Raw genomic sequence first — 25,162 nt, 5'->3', positions numbered from 1 at the left:
ACACACTCTAAACTAAATCTATTATTAGATACTAATAGTCATGAGACGTAATCGTACACAAAATACAAGATAATCTGTCCGTCCTTAGAAATTCCTTGAGACTCTATCAGTGGCCGAATATAATTTTAAAATCATGTTTTTTCCTTTTTAGACAATGTGCCTCTAAATAAAAACGAACAATTAAGAAGTCTTTTTGACATTAATTTTCGCACCCACACTCCAACAAAAGAAGAAAAAGAAAATTTAATTTAAGAGCTCTCGAGGATGCTTTTAATGCAAGTAAAAGAGGTGACTGGTAACATGAGAACAAAGAATGAAGCTCAAAACATTATGCGGGGCAAAACAATGCAACTAAAACACGACTGATTGTAGACGTGGAATTATTTTCGAGTATGCTAGGAACAAATTTGATATCGATACACATGCAAGAAATCGAAAAATAATCAGTTTTATATATATGCACAATTTTGCTAAGTTACGAAAATAATCTCACTTGGCTTTAGGCTGATATTTACATCATTTAGCTCAAACTGTGACACTTAAGTCGCTCAACTGTACCCATCCATAAGCACACCGATCCCTGATCTTCTGCACTGTTGATACTGCCAAATCAACCATCGGCCGTATCTTGGTAATCTTCTTCTCTAGTGATATTCTAGTGCCGGCATCCATCTGCACATAATAATCACCAAATTAATTTATAGTGCGCAAATTGAATCAATCTTAAACTCTGCCCCGATGATATAATACTTTTTATATATATCAAACTCTTTATTTTAAAAAATTATATCATAAAATAAAATTCTAATTCACTTTTTATTCATTAAATATAAAATAGAAAGTCAATTTAACTCGGAGTGCCAAACTTCAATCTCTACTTTATATTTAATAAATGTACTATAAATTATTATGCATTTAATTTAATTAATATTTGTAATTTTTATTTTTTTATTAGTAAAAATTAAAAAAAATTAAAAAATTAAAATTATTAATACTTATTAAAATAAAAACAAAATATAAAATTAAAAAATAAAAACCTATTGAATTTAAATAAAATGTTCTATTCTTTATATATAAATATTTCTTAAAATACTTTTTATTATAAAAATTATATTTTTTAAAGTATAGAGCACCGTAGGAAATGTTATAATCAGCATATATATGAATGAAAAATAACCTTTTCCATGCAACGGACTGTATCCAATAGATAGCAGTAAAATGAAAGCTGCTTGTAGAGTTCTGCTTCAGTGTACTGTAAAGACCACATTTCGTAGCAGAATTTCTTAGTAACCCAAAATAATGCAAAAGATATATATATATATACATATATGCTACAGGTTTAGGGTACAGGACGGAAACCTTTCTCACAAGACGGCCATTGCAGCGAGGATAGTTTGGACAAACTGTTCCTCTTTCTGAATCGCCTATTAGCCGTAGATTAAGGCTGCGGGTAATATGCTTACAAGTTTCATCATCACACTGGAACCAAAAGAAACTGATTATGAGATAACAGTACCAACAAGTCCGTTAATGTGCTCAATAACAGAGAAGCTATTAGTGATTACCGTCATTAAGCCTTTATAGTACATAGAAACGAACCCCTCCGCTTGCCTTTTTACCTGAAATAGACATCATTCATATAACTCAAAAAAGAATTGGGAGTCCAAAACAAAAGCACAGCATCAGCCCCAGGCACACAATAAAAGGTAACGAGATTATAGGTAACATTATCTATCTTAGCTTGATAATCAAATATCTAATTTCATTATTCCTTCACTTGAAGGTAATCCAAAAATTATGAGCAAGCGCCTTGGAATCAGATCATACAACTACAATTTCTTTTTTCTTTTTGCTTTTTGTACACTGTTGAGAAGTCTATAGAATCTGATGAGAAGTCTACAAAAATAATGCAGAAACCCAGTCTATTACCTGGTTTGCTAACATTGCAGGAGATATTCTGCCGGTATCACCTTCTTCTGGGCATTTAGGGCAACGCATCCTGCACCAGAAATTAGACACAGATTCCTCTACCTGCAGTTTTGTTGGGTTCGCACTGATTGACGTACAAATGGAACCGAAGACAGCGGGACATTCAAAAGTACCAGAGCAACTGGGACATGACAAGAGCAATGGCTCACAGCTCCTATATCTGCCATTCAATTCAAGAAAAATCAAACTGACAAAATGGAAGTTACAAAGATACATACTTCTTTTGTAGTTTCAGACGTGAATATAATATGCCAATTGCCGTGTCTCAAATTTATTACCAATTTCTTTAAGAACTTGTTAACAACCTTACACTCTTGAATGGAATTTAAGCACAAAAGATACTAACAGCATTGGATAATGATTGCCTTATAGAAACAAAAGAAAAAAGAAAAGATTACCTTTCCTCATCGTTGACAGCAAACAAAAGTGAGCTAGCAGGATCGTTGTTTATGGCTTCACTTGATTTAATTTGAAACTGAAAAACCATTGAAACAGTGCAGGGTCATGCTTACAAAAGGGAATATCAGATCCACCCGAGGACTTATCCAGATGATGCATTTACCTTGGATGAGTCAAGGCCCAGACAATCAGCCAAACGTTCCGGGCTTGTTCCTTGAATTGAAGCACACAGACGTGATACCACAGGATGGATTTGCTGTGACAGGTAGTAATCTATGTCAATCATCCATTTCCCATCATCTTTTTTCAATTCATCAGGATGTCTAGCCCGTTGAGCAATTCCTGACGAACTTCCAGGAGTAGCACCCTGTTCAGGAAAGGGGGTGAATATAAAGAACGTATATCTTCAAATTTCAAAACTATAAAAACCTCATTTCTTCTGGGTATATTGACTCAATATTTTACAGAAATCAGAAAATCCTGTACCTGCTCACAGCAAATAATATATGGTACTGTATCACCAACAGAGCAACCAGTAGTATAGCCACTCTGCTTCAATCTTAGTGCTACCTAGAAAATAGCAACACAGAACTAGCAGCTTAAGCAATTACTTGGACAAACGGTAGAATAAATCATAAAATTATGAGCAGAGATAACAATAAATTTTTAATCTCATTTTCCACTCACCATAACATGAGGTTGATTTTTGGCATCAGGGTAGGCTTCAGGTGGTTTAGTTAATGTCTTTGTAATAATGTACTTCTCAAGTGCTACTTGTCCATTCCTCATTTCCTCCTGTACCTGTTAAATACGTCCAACTATTAATAATTAGTTAAGCTCTTCAAAGAAGAAAGTGAGCAAATGTAAAATCTGAAAAGCATAAATACACTAAATTACTATAAAAGAAGGAAGAGGTCACCATTTAGCTAAATGTATCACATATTTCAACGCAATCTAAGAAGGAACCTTTATATCTCAAAGAAGTTGTTAATAAAAATACCAGAGCAGAGGCCATCCCTTTTAAAAACTCAGAAATGTCCTCCCTAGTTGGTCAGCAATAATCAAATGAAAATTGAACCCATATAAGCTCAGAAAAATTTCTTCATATCATGCATCACTTCTCCAACATAAGAACAAGGATACCAACAATTAAATAATTTAATAATAACGATGATTTTATTACCTTCATAAGGGAGTTATGTATTGATTCAACTACATCCTCACATGATCTGTGACAACAAGAGCCAAAGACATCACAAAAGCACTCCAAAATGTTTTTTCATGATTTTGCATAGATGCAAAGTCAAAATGGCTATAGATATTGGTGGAAGCACAACATACCCCCCAGACAAGATTTGAGCAAGGCAGAAATCTCCTAATTCCTTTGATAGCAAGCTCCAGTCACGGCGAACCATGTCAAGACCTTTACGTTCAATGACCTGCACCAACAAAGTTACTCCACTAACTTTCTCAAAATTAAGATAGCCAAAATTTGACAACTTTCCTACTAGTACCTCATATGGTGTACCATCTTTGAACTGAAGTTTGACAGCTGCATATTTTTTCTTCTTCAGAAGCAACATTCTCTTGTACAAGCCATCAAGATCAATTTCCAAACACCTGTACTTCTTGTTAACCTGGATACAGACACAGGAAGTTGCATATAATACAAAGAAAATTACATAATAAACTTTTCCTAATGCAAAGACAATTCATTGCATTATACTGATTGATATTTCCACCAACATCCAATAGATCATTCCATGGATATGATGCAAACTTACCTCCTGGATGACTTTCCCTGCAATAGCTTTTGCTTTTGTGATATCTTCTAAACCACTATAAATCATGATTGAATCTGTATCGCCATATATGACCTGCATATTGTGTTCTTCATGAACTAAATACAAATTTACATACAGACATAAATTGCTGAGTGATAGACAGACTGTAACATGAGCTGAGTAACAGACTGAAATTGTAAGACATCTATACCTATTATTTCGTCAAAGGACTTACCTCCAAGTTCAAATTATTTTGAACAAGATCCACAGTACTCTGCAGAATCTCCCGCCCCTGCACAACAATCATACAACTTGCTGAGTGCTTCTAAGATATTTGGTATTGTAGCCAGTTCCTTCATACTCAGTGAGCAAGTAATTCTCCAGAATTTCAGCAAAAGCAGCACATATTTTACCTGTAGAGTAATAAGCTCTGCAAGAGGCTTTGCATAAAATCTTGAATTTGAAAATCCAAGGCATCCATACATACTATACCACAATTTCAGAATGCACCATGTAAGAAAGCATGACTATCTACAGACAAACAACAATCCTTGTAAATGAGAAGTTAAGAAATTTAATGGGACAAGACACAAACCTATTTGCAGTGAGCTTTAATGCCTGTTGCTGAATGTCAAGCTGCTGGACCTTGAGACCAGATGCATTCTTCATCCATGATTTGACCATTCTCCTCCTCTCGACCAGATTTTTCAGCAACTATCAAATAATAATAAAACAAATTAGCTACAACTAATATTTGCTAAAGGGAACAAATAATCAGTCTAAACAACTTTATGTGTCAAATATTTCTTGTGGGTGAAATTTTTTAATTTTTGTTGGGGAGTAGGGGAAAAGATACAGATTATGAACTCAAAAAATCTTTCTGATAATTAAAATTTCCAGTATGCAAAAATAAATAGCAAACAGTAAAATATCATTATGAATTTATAATGACCTCTGGTAGAACTCCAGTTGTTTTGATAGAAGGTAAACGAGGGACCAATCCATCTGTAGATTTTTCAACTGTTGTGAAGCAAATATTATACTCCTGTCAAAGCAGTTCAGCGTTAATACTCATGTAGATGCGAAAATCAGCAGTTTAAAACAAGTGAAAAAGAAAGGAGGAGAGTGTTATCACCTGAATAATAGAAGGATAAAGACTATTGAAGTCCAGAAGCAATACATATTTGTCATATAGACCCTTTTTGGGCTCCAAAACTAGACCGCCTACATAAGCAGGGCCTTTTTTCCCTTTTCCACGGTCATTCTCTGGACTGTCATTATCAAAATTGGCATGATCAGTATCCAACTCTTCAGCATTTTTTTCTTCAACGCCATTATGTATTCTCCGCTTTGTCATTTTTGTCTCCTTTTTTAGATGAAAGGAATTCTTGTCAGGTACAATATACTTCTTTGCATGAAATGCATGCAGTAGAAGATACTCCACTCTCTGTGCCCTAGCACCCTGAAAATCATATTTGATTGCAATAAACTTGTTAATGTAGGTAAATTTTGGATAATTTGTGTAGGGGAAGGAAAATGTATGACAAGAACTCACTTGGAGAGTTTTTCCCCAGAGATTACCACTAATATTAGTCAGCTGACGTGTGAGAGGAAGAACACTCAAATGAAACATGAGTTCCATAGATAACCATGCATCTGTCTCTCCAAATTCAATCTGAGTGTATCATAAGCACCATCACCATGAGAACCATAACACGTCAAGGATATAAAGGACAGCTATAATTTTCATCACTTTTTTTTTTTGGTCAATTGAATTAATCAAACTGAATATATTAAAATAGTGGCTAAGCCAGAAAACAACAAAAAAGAAAATCAAATAATTTTCATATCTTAAATAGAGCTGACATGTGGATTATGAGGTAAATTGCAGAAATATGAAATGCCAGCCACAACACATTGACAATGGAGCAAGATGGACCCTTCATAATTTTTAACCCAGTATAGTTGGGGTATCATTATCGGATCCACCTATTGTAACCCTGTTTTAGCTTGGCCCGACTAGCAGATCCCAAACAAGGTTAAATAATAGGAGATTGGTAGCATCTTAACAGATACTCAGACCATATAGTAATTCATATAACCCAATAATTTTCAAATGAAAAATTGTAAGATATTCAAACAATACTCCTTGTAGATAATCACCAAATATTACAATTAAAACAAGTAACTGCAATTGACATCAGAACCTACCAATTCAATAAGCGATTTCGATGACTGGAACATTCTGGGAATATCATGTGGTGTAACCTCCTTCCGATCTTTGTTTAGGCGAGTTCTTGCTAGTTCTGTCAGAGAATAACTAACCTGGAAAAACCGCAGTGACATACTACTTACATATGCTAAACATCATCTTAGCAGCATTACAAAGTACCTTCTATGGCACAATATACAGACACAGCTTTATACCTCTTTTAACAAGTCCCGGGAGCACAAATATGTATCACATAAGAGGCGACCAGCAATGCAAGACATGATCCCTGGACTTGCTCCAGATCCAAACATAGTATTTCCTTTTGTAAGCTTAGGCATTATAGAACGCTTAAGACGACCAATTTTGGACCACATGCTGCTTGGCACACGACAAGCCTACATTAAAGTAATATAAAGGCATTTCAGGGACAAGGACAGCACATAAAATGCACATCTATGGGCAAAGCAGCATAAAATTGCATGTTGAAGAATAAAAAGATGGGCAAATACACATAGCAGAGTTGAAAGTGCCAGTGGCATCTGAGAGAATGACAAAGAGCACCTACCAAATTCTAAAACATGAAAATGAGCCCGATAGAAAAAAATTTAAGAAAATATTAATGACAATGTAGACTCATCCTTTAATTAAGAGCAAGTCAAAGTCATACATTTTACATACACTAGATTATTAATGAATCAATAGGAACTCATTGCAAATTATAAGTTTAGTTTCATGTGTGTTCTCTTAAGATGCAAATACAAGAGCACGTTAACAAATTATTAAAATGACAAATAGCCTGCAAGGATTAACCCACCTGGGATCTGTGGAGTAGAACATCCAGGTCAAAGCCAGATATATTATGCCCAACAAGAACATCACTATCCAATTTGTTTAATGCAATCATCAGACGATTCAACAAAGCTCTTTCACTGCAGCACAATGTTGAAAAATACTTAAAACATTAGGAACTAAGCGTATCAAGGAGAATGTAACTAAGCATAAAAAAATTAAAAAAGAAAAACTTACCTGCTTTCAATGCCTAGAACATTTGATCCTGCCTGTGTATTCCTTTCAGTCACCTCTTTGGAGAACCCCATTGGGAATATTCCCCCATCAAGCTTTCGGACAACAGTAAAATGGCTCAGCATACCAGGTTTTTTCCATTCTGAGGCCAACATTGGTGTGTCAATCTGAAAAGTAAAGCAGCACAAGAAACTTATCTCAGGACAATAAAACATTTTATCAGCTTATTTTATAAATACTTTCAAGTTTAGCAGCAGTAACAGGCTAATAGCATTAACTCACTCTGAAGACTAATACTGTCAAAGAACTCTAACACAAAAGATATGACTCAGAATAAAGTTAAACAATTGTACAGATGAAGAACCCCCATATGATATCATATTTCTTTCAAAAGTATGGTGTCATTTAAAGTGCATGAACAACCTTATAATACTTACCCAGCCAGGCACATGATACCACCCAAGGCCAAAAGAAGCAATTGTCTGTTTGTGTGTTTATTTTCTAGAAGACATAGATATATCTAAATCAACAATTAACTAAACCAGTTTTTGTTCTCAATGTTTGTGTGCTTTTGGATGAAGGGCATGGATTTCAAACCCATGATTCCTACCGGAAATTACCCCTAAATTTTGCTAACCATGCCAACTTAGCTCCATAAATCAAGAACGAATCCTCATAACATTCTACCCGATGAAATATTGTCCAATAATTATTTAGCACGAAAGTTACATGCATAAGTGCAAACGAAAACTTAAGAAGTCTCTTAACAAGAATGCCCTGTAATCAAACCAAAAGCAGCAAGACTAACAAAGGCTGCAAGCAAACCTTAGCCTTGTGACAACAAATGAGGGATGCAGAGACTATTTCATTCACATTCTGCTTTTCGTTTATGATGGTCTTCAAATTTATTGCTGTAACAACCACTGGAGGAATCTCTATTGTGTTCTTTGAGGAAGACGAAACTCGTATGTCTTTTGGTGAGTCAGCAGTGATCTCAAACTTGCACCAGCTCACCTGCACAATGACAGTTAAAGTTGGAACCTTACAAAGATGTTAACCAGAATGACAAAAAGGTGCTAAGATGAAAATCTCACTCTCTGTGAAGCTGGACATGTTGAGAACTTAGAAACTGAGAGCCATGATGGTCCCTTCACTTTCCTTTTGACAAGAAAAAGCTCTAAAGCACTGCACACAACAATAATGGTTATTGCAACTCTTTCTCCCAGACAAGGAAATCAATTGGTTACAATGTCCATAAGCATATTAAGAAGTTAGCAAAAACCAACATCAAAGAAAAAACTAGAAGTTTATGGGTTTGATTTTAGCATTCTTAGTGGACATGAAGGCAATTCTAACAACTAATACAGTACTGAAACACTTATCTTCTCAAGAACTTTTTGAACTAGGATATTAGCTAGACTAATTTTTCCAGATAAAACCGTCACTATTTAGTTTCTGACAATGGGCAATAGAGAAGGCTAGGCCAAGAAAAACCAGGCAGCAGATAAATGGCAAAAACCCAACACTCCGTAGTACATTTTGACAAGGTAACATCCATGCAAAAATAATGAATGCTCATCCTCAAGTTCCCCAAAGCAATATTAGGCATTTCTGTAATATCCACTTTTCACAGGCGTGACTAAGTTAGTCAAAGACTGAAAATAGTGTATAGTTGGAATAAAAAATGCACCCATGTGCCTGAATCTTGGCAATTAACTCCAACTGCATACCTGCAATGAGTTCCAAGCAGTGCAGAGAAGGTTTCCCCTTTCAGATCTGCTGGAAGTGGAGGCTCCTGTGGAGATAGAAACCAACTGACTAATTCATATAAAATGAAATATGATATTTCTTGATAGCAAAAAAAAATGCATAATGTGGCTAAATGGATTCAAGAAGCTTCAAGGATAGGAATTGATGAAACGCAATGGTCTATAATGTTGGCATCTAAAAAACTGAACTCGGAATTTGATACTGGTTTACTGTTTTTAACAAACTTGTCAGCGTACCTTGAATGAGTAGTTGATCTTAAGTGCATAATTCTCCCCAACAGGTATGTCTTGTCGCTCAAATGCATATTTCCTCTGTAGGATAATTTATATAATGAAACAAGTAAACCAAAATGATATGGGACAAAAAAATAAATGTATAAAAGATATACAACCATATATGTCTTTAATATGCACTTTCTGAGACAAACGAATGACTGAATTTGCAAACCTTAACAGGAGTCATGCTAAAACTTGAAACATTGAGAGATAAGAATTGGTTTGCTATTTCATTTTTTAGCTCGTATGCCACATCCTGAAAAAGAAAAAGGCAAATTATCATTAGCAACAGCTGGAGAATGAAAACAGAAAATAGGAGCACTGCCAGAAGAAGAAGAAGAAGAAGAAGAAGAAGGGATTTCGCATTAATAAGAAATAAATACGTGTGTATATGTTTATGTACTTGCAGCTTTTTACGGAACTCAGCAGGCGAAATCCGTGACTCTTCAACATCTTTTTCCAGCCTGATCATGTCCTCCGTATGAAAAATGGAACCATTTGGAATAGCATAAACACATCTCTGCATGTTCTTTACAACCATACAGCAACTGTGATATGTATTTCCTGCTTTCACCTAAATGCAACATCAGATATCAACAGGGTTACTACTTATAATAATAGCAAGTTCAGTAAGTAGATCAACTTTATCAATGGCAATGGCACAATATAATTTACCACCAATCGCAATGCATTACCTTCCCAAAGAGATAGAGGGTACCCATATTAGCACCAAAAATCTCTTCGTGAGCATCAATTATATAAAAAGGCAACGAACCATCAGCCTCAAGCTCAAACTCAGATTGCTCGTCACAAACGACCCCGCTCTTAACCTCCTCAGTAACACCCGCAACACTTCCATTTCCACCACTTCTCACTGCTTGCCAATCAGCCATTGCACTAAAAGCAGGATCCTTCTCCTCAATACTAATCTTTGCATTAAGCACACGCCCCCTCTCACTCTCAGTCTCCTCCTTCACCACCACCGCCGTTTCTTTAACTTCAGCTAAAATCTCCCTCTTCTCATCATAATCCACTCCTTTTTCCACCTCTTTAGCTTCCATAACCATCCCTTCTCTCTCATCAACACTACAATTTTGTCCTAATTTAACCACGTTATCACAATCATTCATGACACCCCTGCCTAAACCGCCATTAACCGTCAAATTGACAACATCACCCTCAATCTTAACAGGTAATTGAACTCTCCTGCGCCTTTCTCTGTCGTTTTCGTCAGGAGCAAACTCTGCAATAACGTCATCAACAATATTCTCACAATCTAAATTCTTATCTCTATTTTTAAACACTGTCGATGTAAACATCGACGATATCCTTTGTTTTCCCATAAGCGCAGCAGCCGCCGCTGATAGCGAACTGTTAACTTTCTTTATTACTTTACTTTTGCCTTTCTCTTTCTTTTCCGTCTTTTTTCTTTTAGATCTGTTCTTATTATTTGTCTCTCCTCCGTCAGATTCATCTGAAGATGGAGGTAACCCAGCCTGAGACCAGTCCTCTTCTTCGCCTTCATCGCCGTAACCTAGACCGTCATCGTCGACAATGAAGCCTTGAGCCTCCAAACGACGTTGTGCAACGAGTTTATCGTAATCGTCCTCGGAGACTGTGTCGAAGATTGGAGTTTCCATTTTGATGTCATATCCAGCACCATTTTCTGATCTCCGGCCTCCTTGACGTAGCGCTTTGAGTCGTTCTAAGGCTGATGCTCGTGCTGTTGCTTCTGGCCCTCTGGTACGGCGTCTAGCTGCCGTAACTGGCTCATCGTTCTCCATTTTTGCTCTCTCTGATTCTGAATTGAGTGATTAGGGTTTTGCAGTGATTTTTTTTTTTCTTTACTTTTTTGGATGTTGGAACTGGCGGGAAGATTTAGAAAATGACAGGATTTAGGCGCCAACGGGTCTCTATGGACTGTGAGGCCTGGCTTGACTCAGCGTGGTCGCTAAACTTCCGGGGTGGAAAAGTTTCTTTTCTTTTCATCAGTGAGGCTCAAGCCCAGTTGATGCAGGGCCAATTTGTTAAGACTAATTTCAGTTCAAAAAATTTTAGAAAAAATAATAAAAATATTATTAATTTTTATTTTTATCAAATTTACAGTATTTTTTATTTTTTTATTTTTACCATATTTAAATATCAAAAATACTATTTTTAAAATTACAGTTTTTGTTACTTTTTTATTTTTTTAGTTATATTTTAATAAATAATCAAAAAAAACTAAACAACAGTCGGAATAACAACAACAAAAAAAAAAATTGAAGACACAATCACACTGAACAGAAAAAGTTTACATAATAAAAAAGATATTTATGAGAAATTCATAAAAAAATTTATAAGAAAACTCTAAATATATAAAATATTATAATAATATGTTGTTATCAATATTTTTAAGAAAATATGCTACATCCGCAAAAATAATATATTATAAAATACGTTGGTTTATATTTATTTATGTTGATTTATATTTTATTTTGTTTCAGTAAAGTTTCTTTTGAATTATTTTAGATTATATTAAGTTTGTGTTGGTTTGATAGTGGTTTCTATTTTGTTTCAATAAAATTTATGTTTAGGTTTTATTTTTATTTAGTAAGATTTATGTTTGATTTCTACTAAATTTATTTCCATTAAATTTTTTCTTTAATTTATGTTGAGTTGAAATTCTATTTAAGTTTTATGAGTTTATGTTTAATTACTGTTAAGTTTATCTTAATTTAAATTGAATTTGTGTTTTAATTATATTTCAATATTTGTTTCTATATTTAAAAATTTTGATATATCATATCACTTCTTTTTCTTTCAAAAATAGATGTAAGATTATGTTCAGTTCATCACAATAAAGAATGAAATTAAAGTTCAACTTATATTAACTAGGCTTAATAACTAATTAATTTTTAATTGTTCGAACTTTTAACAAATTTATTTAATTATTTCTTGCAAAATTATATCATTTCTTTCAATTTTTTTAATAAAAATACTTTTTGGTGATATTTTTTAAATTTTTACGACGCTTGCGCGGCACTCTGATTGTGTTTCTTTTATTAAAGAAAAAATAAGTCAACAAAAAAACTTAATGACTCACCCATTTAATAAAAACATTGTGTTTTATTTACAAAATTAAGACAAAATCAATTTCAAATATATGATCCATCTTATATTCTTCTAGAAGTTCTTCATCTTTTTAATTTTAATTTTAGAGTTTTGAAAAAAAAAAGTTCAAAGTTTAGGAGATCTAATAATTGAAACTTGAAGATCATTAGATGTTGATAGGAAGCATCCTTCCTTCTTTTCCGCAATTATATTAGACCATTTTTTCTTCATTTTCTGTCACCATCCTCACCTTCATTTCTGTGAAATCTACTATCATTTTATGCCATTCAATGTTTACAAGTTACAATCCCATCTAACTTCATTCCAAAATCTTTCCACAATATTCGTTTCTACTTAGGATTTGATCTATTTTATAGCATAAGGCCTGAGATTGCATATAATATATATGTTTTTTGCATTATTTGGGTGGGTATAGGTCTTTGAACGATAAATTTAGACAAGTATGACATTGTTGTTTTGAATCGAACAGAATGGTAGTTCTTTGTATCTAGAATAGAGGCCATGGCTTGAAAGCATGACGATCCACTTCAGTATGTTGGGGAAGAAGATTTTCATGCCGCCAAAGATGTTAAAGCACGTGGCCAAAAAAAAAAAGATTAGAACAAGCTTTATATCTGGAAATGCCCATTTTTTTAGCTTAATTGAGTAGAGATCCGAGAGAGAAATTGAAGTAATCATAGAGATAATTGTATTATTTCTTGATTACAAAAGCAGGAAGACTAAATGGATAAGTAGTTTTTTTGCAATTGCTGGTAAGTCAAGAGTGAGAATAGAGCAAGTTGAAACAATACTTATTTCCCAATCCACTCGATCAGTATTAAAATAACACTTAGTATTTGAGTCAAGTGTGTTTTCTGCTTTATGGATCAAAAGGGCATACAAGTATTAGTAATAATTTGTTTTTTAGTTATTTGCAATAAAAACTAAAAATTTAAAGAAAGAGATAGATGGATCCATGTCAAAATACTTTCATGCCTTTTTTTTTGTTACTAAATACACTATTTCACTAAAACTAATTGGATGAGTCGGTAATCACTATGTTGACTCAATTTTTTTAAGATTTACAGTCAACATATCTCATCCCGATGTCATTGCAGTGAAAATTCAAATAATCTCATTGAAAAGTATTTTTAGTTAAAAAATTAAAAAATGATATGACTTTTACAAATTTTAAATGAATTTCATAATTTTGTTAAAAACACAAAAGCTCATAATTTATTTGGTAATTAAATCTATTAACTATGAAGTAATTGGTTTAATGCTTTTAAAGAATATAATCAAAATACATGCAGAAATCTATTTAAAAAAGTGATATAATAAATAATGATTTAAACAAAAACACAATAATGAAATTTTTTATTATTTTAAACTCAAATTTAAATTTAGAACATTATATGATTATATATATATATTTTGGTTTATGTTTGATTCGTATTTTAAAAATAAAAAAGTAATTAATGAAGAATAAAAATATAAAATTGTGAATATAAATAGAATAGGGTAAGAATGCAAGAAAGAAATAGGTAAAAATGCAAAAAGAAAAAAATTGGTGATATATTTTTGTAAAAATTTGGAGAAAAACGGCCTATAGATTGCAATTTCCTCATAAAATTTTGGATTCTTATCCATTTGATATTCAAGTTTTATTTATTTATGTTATTTTCTTTTGTCACTAAAAGCTGAAAGACTTAACTGATAGTAGTTTAATTATTGAGAGTAATCATTCTCATTCTCTTATAAATATCTCGGTAATATACTAACGTAAAAAATAAAAATTGGAATAAACATTTTCAGTATTTGTTGAATTTTATTTTATATTATGTAAATTAATTTAGATGAAAACAACAATTGCTATAATATATGGATTTGTATCTTCATTATTACAATTTGGAGTTTTTTTTGGGATTGCTACATATTTTGGTTTTACTTTTTATTTCGTATTAAAACATCTAATTTTGTATTTAAACAACAACTAGATGCCGAATCAAAAATTTATATTTAAAATACTAATTTTATTTTTAAAGTGGAGGACTAAAATATAATATAAGGAATATAGTATTTGTTTCTTCAAAAATTGAAAAACGACTTCATTTAATTTTCAGATAAGAGGAATAAAAGTGTAATTGAAATCAAAACTAACAATGCATATTTATAAAATTCGTAATTATTCAACCTACCACGGCGGCCGAGTATCTATAAGTAAGGGATTAGTAGTATTATCTAGTGTCATTAAAATGTCATAAGATGCCAATTTAATGTCCAAATGCATTGTGGGGATGATGGCGGTGGGTTGGCTTGAAGAAAACCAAATCTAATTTTCACATAAACTACAATTATGTGGTGATTTGGTTGGCTCCAATGATTCAGTGCACATTAAAGCCAATAACATAGAATCCAAAGAAATTAAAGTGGGCAGAGAAAAGGGTTCAAACAGAATATATGACACTTCACTTTAACGTGGTACACTCACAAAGCAAACAATAGTTTGGTGTGCCCAGTCACCGTTATATATATGAAAGAAAGAAAAGGCAATCTCATAAAATTTGGCAAACAACTTTAGTTTATCAAATAATATAAAGATTAGTATCAAATAAGCTAAAGGAATACCGTCAAGGTCACTATAAACTTTAAACCATCCTTCAGACCACAAATCTAGTGGCCCATCTCTGTAAAAGGCAGACTGAACTAGGGTTCAAATGTCACCTTCTGTTCTGTCCTTATTATACCGATCAGATTTTTTTTTTTTTTTTTTTTTTTACTAAGAGGCACATATGAAGAAAAAAGGACCAATAAATAGTGAACCATATAATAAGACAGGGAGCTCTTTAAATTCGATATAAAAGTAAGAATTCAATTAGTACAACAAAAAAAGACTCGAATTTTAGATTACTACTCTACTGTTGACTCTCAAAAAAAGAATAATTAAACATAATTCATATATTACATTAAGTGCAGACTGCATATTAATTTAATAATTTTTCCATACAATAGAATAATACTTAATTCTTCAAGGTTAAAATAAAAATAATTATATTCAATAATTATCATAAAATCTGAAATGTTTTCCAGATACGTATTTATTTATCCAATTTTCTAACATGATTTTTTTTTCCTTTTTAATGATAGAGACCTAATTGGATATGGTTATATAATAGGAGATACCCTCACCATATATTTAAATCTCGAGTATTTATAGTATGACATATTTAATTTGTTTACAACTCTTATTCATCAATAAATTTTTAAAATGCATTGCTATAAAAATTATAAAATTAAATCAAAATTAAATTTTTTTAATATTATATAGTCTAAACGCAGAGAAAATATATAATAGAATTTAGAAAATAGAGAAAGCCACATCATTTTAGGCACAATTATGTGATGGGATGTGTAACAAATAAATTAAAGTTAGAGAAGCCAAATGGACTCCAAAATCTAACTATCAGAAGTTTGTAGACAAAAGTGTTCGACATTGGCTAAGCATATGACATTTTGAGATATGTTTTTTTTGGCAGGAATAATTGGTGTAAATCCATAGAAAACACAAAGAAGCTTGTCGGCTATAAAAAGAGAGAAACAGCCTCAATTATTGTATTATTAGATCTCATGAATCTCATACTTTTTACATAATTCTTACCCTATGAAAAATTAACTTCAAATTCAGGCCATTCGTGTAAATATTCATGAGAAGTTGTGTTTGGTAATATAGATGTTTTGAAATCTAATATGCCTTATGAGCAAAATTTAGAAACCCACTAATAGCTAATTAGACAAACCTCACTTGTAGAGGTAGAAGTTGATGTTGAATAACAGTTGCATGTGAAAGTATCTCTATTTGCAGTGCTATTTCGGCAAGTTTCTATATGGTTTTAAATTAATAGTTTTGGCATGACAAAGACATCAGGATGACTTTAATAATTTAAAAATAGTAAAGATATCATTTATTATTTTAAAATATAAATAAAAATATATACTCAAATTAGGTAATAAATTTTGTATTATATAATTAATTAATCTAATTCATCATTAATCAGAAGCTAAGCGAAACTCGATAAAACTAAAGAGATTCGAGGTTGGAGCTAGATTCCATGAACAACCATATTTATTATTCCACTCTACCACCAGACCTAGATCAACTCATGAAGCTGTAGCTTGAACAATAAGTAAGAGAGTCAAAGCTTAATGCCTGGTTTTCCGCCCTATTACAAGCACAATAAAAGCATCTCTTGACTAAAAAGTTTCAACAAAATCCACAAAGGAAAAACACAACTTGCATTTGCATATAAACTTTCAAGCATTCCATTTTCCTCAATTTCTTTCCAATTGTAAATAAGCGCTAAGGTAATCATAGTGTTTCACTTACCCATTGAGAAAGAAGAAAAAAAAGAGAAGAAAAAAAGAAAAAGGTGAAAAAAAAACAAAAAAAAGTCATTAGTAGCAGCACTAACAATCATAACCTAAAATAGTGCTCAAGTTTGACACTGTAGTCACCTTCAATAAAATATAGAAATGGAACTTTCAACATTCTCCTCCTAGTAAAAACAACAAATCCTGAAAGCCATTGGTAACCAGGGATTAAAAGTCCCATCATGCCAGCTGCAGTTGCCACACCACTATACTCTCTGTCTCTCTCTCTCTCTCTCTCTTTATTTCTTTCATTAGCAATCTTTATAACTGTAAATTCTGTTTCTATGCTGTAGAATCAAGAATCCTCTGCTTTCTCTGCTTTGTTAGCAAAACAGAATCAAATGTCTGATCAGAAAACAGGGTTAATGAATGACCAATTATCAAAACCAACTTCGGTTTTTGGTTTAAGAGTATGGGTAGTTCTTGGTGTTTGTGTAGGTGCAGCATTTGTTCTTGTTCTTTTCTTGATCACTGTCTGGCTAGCTTCAAAACGTTCCAAGAAAGATAATAAAAATAGCAAACCAAAAATTCCAGTTGTATCCAAAGAGATCCAAGAAATCAGAGTTGAACCCGTTAAACCAAACCGAGCTCAAATCCAAACCCACCCGTTTCCTGACCCAGAAATTGCCGCTGGAAATGAAAGACAAGCTTTATTGCTTATGCCACCGGAGGAGGAAAGTCCAATGGGGTATCATCATGGTACTGGTAATATTCAAATTGAGATCGGTAAAGGTCATTTGATTTCTTATCCCGTGTCTTCTGGAGAAGCGCCACGTGGCGGTGGCGATCAGCTGGCTATGGTGGTGGGTCCTGATGTATCACATTTAGGTTGGGGACATTGGTATACTTTGAGAGAGTTAGAGGCATCAACTAATGGTTTTGCTGATGAGAATGTGATTGGCCAAGGAGGGTATGGGATTGTTTATTATGGTGTTTTAGTGGATAACACTCAGGTTGCTGTCAAGAACTTGCTCAATAATAGGTACTCAGTCTTTTATCTAATTTCAGTATATGGCTGTTTTTTTTTTTTTTCATTAACTTATTTATTTTAAAGTTTTGAATTGACTGAATATGTCACTTATCTTTTGGTGTATTGTTTTGGCTATTATTTGGTTGTTTTGTTGATGACTTGGTGTATTTATGTAGGGGACAAGCTGAGAAGGAATTCAAAGTTGAAGTGGAAGCAATTGGAAGAGTTAGGCATAAGAATTTAGTGAGACTGCTTGGTTATTGTGCTGAAGGATCTCATAGGTACTCTGTCTCCTCTGCATTGCAGCCTGAAATTTTTATCACGAGAATGACCTGACCTGCAATGCATTAACAAGATTTACTAATAATGGCTTGTATTGGTTTGCTAATTTGTTGCAGGATGCTGGTTTATGAGTATGTGAACAATGGAAACTTAGAACAATGGCTTCATGGAGATGTAGGATCTTGCAGTCCTCTTACTTGGGAAATAAGAATGAACATCATCTTGGGTACGGCAAAAGGGTAATAAACTAATCCTCCAAATCAAATTAATGTCTCTAATTGTATGTGTTCTTTTATAGAATTGATCCAGCATCCTTAGCACTCTTTTCACATTCTAAAACATTGATGTAGGCTAACCTATCTTCACGAGGGACTTGAACCGAAAGTTGTTCACCGTGACATAAAATCAAGCAACATTCTGCTTGACAAACTATGGAATGCCAAAGTTTCAGACTTTGGCCTTGCCAAGCTTCTTTACCCAGAGAGCAGCTATATTACAACTCGTGTAATGGGGACATTTGGGTAAGTACACTTTCTCTTTCTTTCTGTCTTTCTAGGTGAATGCGTATGCAGAATTGATAATTTATTCTTTTGCAGCTATGTAGCTCCTGAGTATGCGAGTACAGGCATGGTAAATGAAAGGAGTGATGTGTTTGGCTTTGGAATTCTTATTATGGAAATTATTTCTGGAAGGAATCCAGTTGATTATAGCCGGCCCCCGGATGAGGTTCGGATTAGTTATCCATTATCATTTTGCTGGTTATTCAATGAGCTTCCCTTTTCTCTTTTTCTTATGCAATGTTCCTAATTATTGGTAAAATTGTTTTTAGGTGAATTTAGTTGAATGGCTTAAGAGGATGGTTACTAACAGGAATCCTGAGGGAGTGCTGGATCCCAAGCTACCCGAGAGGCCTTCTTCAAGAGCATTGAAGCGAGTTCTTCTTGTCGCTTTACGTTGTGTAGACCCAAATGCGCAGAAGCGACCAAAAATGGGACATGTTGTACATATGCTTGAAGCGGATGAGTTCCCCTTCAGAGATGTACGTATCAGTCCTGTTAAAAGTTAATTTTGTTTACATTTCAAAGTTTGCTAGTTAGAATTGTTAACTTGATCAAGGGTCCGGTTGACAGTGCTTAAGCAATTAGAGATTATCCAGACACTCAATTAACTACTTTGGCAGCAGCAACGTTGCTGCGTATGAATCTCTCAACCACTAGCTTCAATTCTTTACTCATCAAAATATGATCATGTGATTGTAGGATCGCAGAGGAGGAAAAGACCCAAGAGGCACACAGTGCGACAATAATAAGGATGCGTTGATGGAGAACTCAATGACAGAATCAGGTGATAGAAGTGGGGTGCAAGATGGTGACGTGATCAAGAATACCAGGGAGAAAAGCAATCAGTGAGCTTGTTCAGAGTGGGATTGCAAATACGTAAGTTACTGCCTGCTGCTGCTCTGCTCCTTGTAGATAAGATACTGGCCTACCAAAATGAAAGCAACTCTGTAACCATCTCTTATTTTCCCCTATACTATTTGTTTGTATCTTGTACACCTGCGGAAAATATACCAGCCATCATAGGAAGATAGAAATCAAACGTCACAATCAAGGACTCTCTTTTTGTTGGAAAAGCTTTGAGCATAAGGTCTGTCATGTAATTCGCAGTTGCAATGTAATAAATAAGGTATATAACTTCTCTACTAAGTAGGTGTGGGGTTAGATGGCAATCATTATATCAAATTATTAGTAAGGGTCCCCTGAGTAACATGGCTTGCTAGTACTACATCCATACATACAGCAGGAACTCTTTTAAGTTTGTGACACAGAAAAAAACTGGGCAACTAGAGATGTAATGCAGCACTATATTTGTTATCTTTGGTCCCCTAACTTTTGATGCTTTGCTGGCCCTACCTTTTTACAAAGTCATGAGGAGGGTTTCGATCATTTGGGGTTCTTTTGATTGTTTTCCTTAAGATCAAAACAAGCATGCACCCCTTGCCAAAAAATCATTGCTGTTCTTTACTTGATCGATGTTGCTTGAGGAAAGTGTCATGTCTAACATCCCTTAAACTGAGTTTGGATTCTAGCTAGTTCTGACTCAGATTCATTTGACATAACCACTTTATCTTAAATTGAATGAAGAGTGGACTATAATGTTTTATATGAAGAAGGAAGATCATCAATCAGATCGTTGACTCCCTGACCAGTATCATTACTCCTCACATGGTGATAGACAAAAGGACTGTGCCTGCAAAATGAGTTAGGGCCTGCATATACTATTAGATTAGGAACTACAGGAAGGTCCTACATTTGGATGACATGGAGAAGAATATGATAGAAGTTACTCTGTAGACAGCCCATATGCTTAGAAGCACTGAAATTCTCCAGAGTTGGGGCATATGCACATGACCTTTCAATTCTCTTCCTGTTTATTGTTACAGAATCAGACAATGCTGCTACAGAATAAATTCATCTTTTTAATCTTCATTTTTCTGGAAGTGTTTAATAAAAAAAAAAAAATTCTTAAACCTTTTCTCCACTGTAATTTTGAGCGAATGAATAATTTCTTTTCTGTCATCCGTCACGTATAGCAAATGTAGCAAATGGGGTTCAGCATGGTTGTACTGTATACAAGACTAAAGTTAACAAGGTTTTCAAACCCATGAAACCAAAAAAAGAAAAAAAAAATTGCATATGTAATGGCGATCCACAAATCAGAGAACATGAATACAAATCATTCTCCTATGTACCAAATTCCTCAAGTGAGGACATGAACAAGCCGCAATTCATCTCTAGAATATTATGACGTGACTCTGATATAAAGGGTAAACAGGCTTATGGCCATAATCACATCCATAATAACAGCACTGCGGTCAAAACTGTCCCCGATAACAATTGTACCGGTCTGGTATCGATATAAGCGGCATTGGCAGGAGTAGAAGTAGGAGGAGAGGGAGCTTGTGAGTTTCCAGTGGCAGCAGCAGGTGGAGGAGGGGCAATTGCCGGCTTGTCGCATGTACCGAGTGTGGCATTTGCCTGGCCATGAGTAAGAAAATGAAAGCCAGAAGTGATTTTAGACAAATATTCAGGTTGTATATTTGTGGTTTGGAATTGAGAGAAGTGCAACTGAGGTGTTATCAAGATTATAGCATGCACATCGACATTTCTACAACCTTAAAATGTAATAACTTCATGAACCTAAAATCTGAAATTTTAGATGCAAAAGCATAAAAGTAAAAATGACAAGTTGAAAAGAAAAATGAATTCACATTTAGTCCTGTTGTCACATACCTTGCAATAGGCAATATTATCACATCCACAAGTTAGGTGACCATTCACTATATCTAGAGCTTCTGGTGCACCTCCACCATCACTCATCTGCAATAACAAATTGGAAAAGAATATATTACAAAGAGAACTTCTTCTTTCACCAATTAAGATTTGCAATGGCATATACAGTAAACGCATATCAAGCAAATACCTGATAAAAATCAACAGCAATGAAATTTGGCCATCGTTTGCCAGCTGCTATATAGCAAGAGTTGGTCATGCTAATCAATGGAGCTGAATTGTCCAAGCAAACTTTTGTTAAATTGGGATTAGTTGGAAAGTAGTTCTGAAGAATCAATGATCTTGTTGCTGTGTCCATGGGAGATGATTCAGCCCTACTTGGGCAAGAACCTGCTTTCATTCCATTATCCCCATCTGCAAATTCATGCCAAAAGATGAAAACTGACTCTTACTTTCTTGCATTTCTAACTAGATATCCTTAACAGAGAAACTCACATTGATTTTCTACAACATATTTCCAATTATAAGCAATTCCCTCAGTGGCCTCTTTATCTGACTTGGAGGTGAATACCACCAATCTCTCATTCTGCTGGACCATGGTATCCACTGTTGGCCAATCTTCACCACTCTTTGGCATCTTCGATACAGGGAACCAGTATTTGTTGAGCCCAGATGCATTAAAAACCTTGTTCAGGCCTTGGGGTGATGTCACATAATCCTCGATAAAAATGGTGACAATCTCTGATGGGTTTTTAGCCAAAAAGGACTCAATCTCTTTTAACACATTGATGGCAGGTTGCTAGAGGAGATTAAAACTTGGTGTGTTGTTAAAATTTAAAAGAGAAGCATTACACAATTATTGTGGAATGGAAACTAAGAAATGGACTTACAAATGCTGTGTAGTTGTAACATTTGCCACCAAAAGAGTGACATAGCCAGATGTCATTCTCAAAGTCATACATATCTAACATAAGCCCTCGAACCCCATTCTATAAAGATAATACAGTTTCCAGTTAGCAGACTAATTTTAATTAGCAGGCTATTTTCTTCTTATCTAGTTTTCAGCAATGAAAAGTAATAGGATCAAAACAAATTTTTGCTTAAAAGGGACGGAAAAAGAAAACTCTAGGTCAACCATTCACATTTTCTTTTCCTGCTGAGCAAAAAATCAAAGAAGATGCTTTTTCCATTCACAATTTCACATGAATCAGAGCTGTTTGAGTGTGAATTTTATAAGTTCATACAAGGGATATGACTATAATAGGGGGAGCAACATTGCTAAGAAATCTATGTTTCCTTTTGAACCATTGGACTCGCCTAATAATTAAAGATCTGGAGCAGTAGAAATATATAGGAAATCCAACAGCATGTCATGGAGTTCTTTAATTAAAGAAACAAAGGCTAATGCAGGTGGCATTAGCTGGAATTGTAATTATCTTTTTAAGTCCAATATGCAATCAAATCTTAATTGCTTACTTTTTCAACGAACGATAACCATAAGACAACTTGTCAATACAATGCAGCAATTGCTTACCACTATTAAAAGATGAAAACTTCTCTTTCTCTTAAGAGATAGTCATATTCTCTCTTTCTTAGAGAACCTTTTTTTTTTTTTTTTTCTTCTATTTTTGATTAACTGATTCCATCTAGAATCAAGATGACTCGAACCAATTCAGCTGCACCCAATTCGCTTTTAAACAATTTTTTAATGCTCTTTCTTTAGACTTACCACTTTATCAAAACATTGCGCCCATTCAATTAGAATTATAAACTTGGCTAATATATGATCAATGTAGCAAAATGGAATAACCAAATAGTAAAAAACATATTAACAAGAAAGTCATACAAGAACAAGAAAAGTTTTTGAAATAGTAAAAGAACTAGGTGCGGATAGCAAAGGAGACATAGTCTTAAATATCTTACGTTAAGTTGACTGGTAATAGAATCCTCCTGATTTTTAGGAGATAGAATAACTGAACCCGTCTCTGATTTAGCGTTCATGATAGCAAAAGAATTGTGGGTTGTTAGCCATGAATATTTGTTGAAAGCCAGACCATTAACCTAACCATTAACCAAACTAACTGCAATTATTATCAAGCACCAAATAAAGTAGCAAGCAAACAAACATTAAACAGGTAAGGAACATATATCAACAACAACCAACCAAACCTTTGATGTTGGGGGCAAAGGCTGGATCCGGGTGCATCTGGGTCGGGTATTTCCATTGAAAGAACAAGTTTCACATTTCAATCCGGCGTCGCAGTCATTATTATTTAGCGAACAGGTCTCTCCCAACTGTTTGATTCATTCAAAGAACAAAAAAGAAAAATCAAGAACATCATTGCTGACTGGGTTGTTAAAAGAAATAATAATAAGATTGAATTAAGAACATGAATCTTGACATTGGTTATAAAAAAAAAAATCATCAAGAATGAATTAAAGAACCTTGAGACTGGAACAACCGGCAAAGAATATACAAAAGGAAATGAAGAGAAGTTGGCCATGGTTATTAATGAAAGTATTTAATCCCTGCAAAAGGAATATTCAAGTATTTATGGATTAGTTTCTTGTTTGAAAAAGGAAAAAGACATTATAAATGAATGAAGAACTGATTAAGCAAGTGCGAACATACCTTCATTTCCAGAGTTGCGTGCATAGGAAAGAGATAGAGAGGAACGCAGAGAAGGCGAGAGGCTGTTAATAAAAGCAGAAGGAGCTGAATTTAAAGGAGGGTGGTTTTGAATATTTTAGCTATGTGAACTGGACGGGGCAGGGCAGGTAAAACAGAGGCAAGGTGGCAACTGCCGATGTCAAGAAAGAGAGGGGAAAAGAAAGATATGCGGCTTTTGTTCTGTTCGTTAGGTGTTACTCTTTTGTCCTGTAGCCGTTTTTTCCTTTTTTGTTTTTTTTTTATACATATATATATATATATATATTCTATTTATTAATTGGATTTTTTTAACACTGTTTTTTATTAATTTATTTTTATTATTAGCTGTTGGGAAATTTATATTAAACTATGACGAATACAGTTTGATTAATTCGAACTTTAGGATATTTATCACAATGCTCTCATATTATGATAATATAATAGATTACGTTATGTCATTAACTATTAATTCAAAATTTAATAAATATTTAATAATAATTAATTATCTTTTTGGATTTTAAATTTAATAAAATCTTAATTACCAATTTAAAATAAAAATAAAAATATAAAATATAATACGTCATTTTCAAATTAATAATGAGATCTAAATCTAAAATAAATTTATTAGTGGGTTTTAGTTTTAATTTTTGTAATGGAAAATTAATAACCGAACCCATTAATTTGGTTAATTATAGAAAAGAGTTTCAAAAAAAAATAAAATTAAGATCCAAATATGAAAAAAATAAATATAATTAGAGTTGGAGAATCTTTTCAATATAGAAACCAAATTAATTAAAAATCAAGACAACTCAATTTAGTATATTATTTTTTCATTTTGATTATGATAAGTTTTCAAAATTTATTTGCTCACCCTTAAAATATTTTTAATTTCTTTTTTCTCATTGCATGATTATATATTTTATAGTTTTTTTTATCCTTATAAATTTAGTAAAAACTCTTAAATTTTAGTAACATTTTATCTATTACAATCATA

General features: G+C 33.5%; 3 protein-coding genes and 1 long non-coding RNA gene across 4 annotated transcripts; 2 read left to right on the top strand and 2 right to left on the bottom strand.

The window, feature by feature from the left end:
- Nucleotides 1-429: 429 nt before the first annotated feature.
- Nucleotides 430-11,563, bottom strand: LOC8289455 (DNA polymerase alpha catalytic subunit). Its single transcript, XM_002523563.3, has 30 exons — nt 10,148-11,563; nt 9,856-10,026; nt 9,625-9,708; nt 9,414-9,488; nt 9,138-9,202; nt 8,502-8,592; nt 8,233-8,421; nt 7,411-7,574; nt 7,199-7,313; nt 6,600-6,779; nt 6,384-6,497; nt 5,728-5,847; nt 5,308-5,634; nt 5,125-5,217; nt 4,768-4,886; nt 4,586-4,658; nt 4,408-4,464; nt 4,173-4,265; nt 3,903-4,025; nt 3,730-3,827; nt 3,572-3,617; nt 3,076-3,189; nt 2,875-2,958; nt 2,552-2,755; nt 2,388-2,464; nt 1,930-2,149; nt 1,566-1,619; nt 1,360-1,479; nt 1,178-1,252; nt 430-672 (listed from the first exon to the last, which is right to left on the bottom strand). Exons 1-30 carry the CDS (start codon nt 11,234-11,236, stop codon nt 526-528), a joined length of 4,581 nt encoding a protein of 1,526 aa, XP_002523609.1. The 5' UTR covers nt 11,237-11,563; the 3' UTR covers nt 430-525.
- On the top strand, nt 1,474-2,351 carry LOC125370742. The gene is made up of 2 exons (XR_007216838.1): nt 1,474-1,706; nt 1,784-2,351. It is a non-coding gene; the product is annotated as an uncharacterized LOC125370742 (long non-coding RNA).
- Nucleotides 11,564-16,838: 5,275 nt separating the features above from the next.
- Nucleotides 16,839-19,931, top strand: LOC8289454 (probable serine/threonine-protein kinase At1g01540). Its single transcript, XM_002523562.4, has 7 exons — nt 16,839-17,955; nt 18,120-18,224; nt 18,342-18,464; nt 18,576-18,746; nt 18,822-18,951; nt 19,055-19,264; nt 19,485-19,931. Exons 1-7 carry the CDS (start codon nt 17,315-17,317, stop codon nt 19,632-19,634), a joined length of 1,530 nt encoding a protein of 509 aa, XP_002523608.1. The 5' UTR covers nt 16,839-17,314; the 3' UTR covers nt 19,635-19,931.
- An 893-nt stretch (nt 19,932-20,824) lies between these two features.
- Nucleotides 20,825-24,523, bottom strand: LOC8289453 (PI-PLC X domain-containing protein At5g67130). The gene is made up of 9 exons (XM_048377435.1): nt 24,151-24,523; nt 23,964-24,047; nt 23,688-23,813; nt 23,442-23,579; nt 22,409-22,507; nt 22,014-22,317; nt 21,709-21,932; nt 21,519-21,605; nt 20,825-21,263 (listed from the first exon to the last, which is right to left on the bottom strand). The coding sequence occupies exons 1-9, from the start codon at nt 24,172-24,174 to the stop codon at nt 21,075-21,077; spliced, it is 1,275 nt and encodes a 424-aa protein (XP_048233392.1). The 5' UTR covers nt 24,175-24,523; the 3' UTR covers nt 20,825-21,074.
- Between the last annotated feature and the right edge of the window lie 639 nt (nt 24,524-25,162).

The sequence above is a fragment of the Ricinus communis genome, chromosome 7 (genome assembly GCF_019578655.1).
Source record: "Ricinus communis isolate WT05 ecotype wild-type chromosome 7, ASM1957865v1, whole genome shotgun sequence".
Lineage (NCBI taxonomy): Eukaryota > Viridiplantae > Streptophyta > Magnoliopsida > Malpighiales > Euphorbiaceae > Ricinus > Ricinus communis.
The sequence above is the reverse complement of the archived record's forward strand: the minus strand, read 5'-3'. Positions and strand labels throughout refer to the sequence as shown.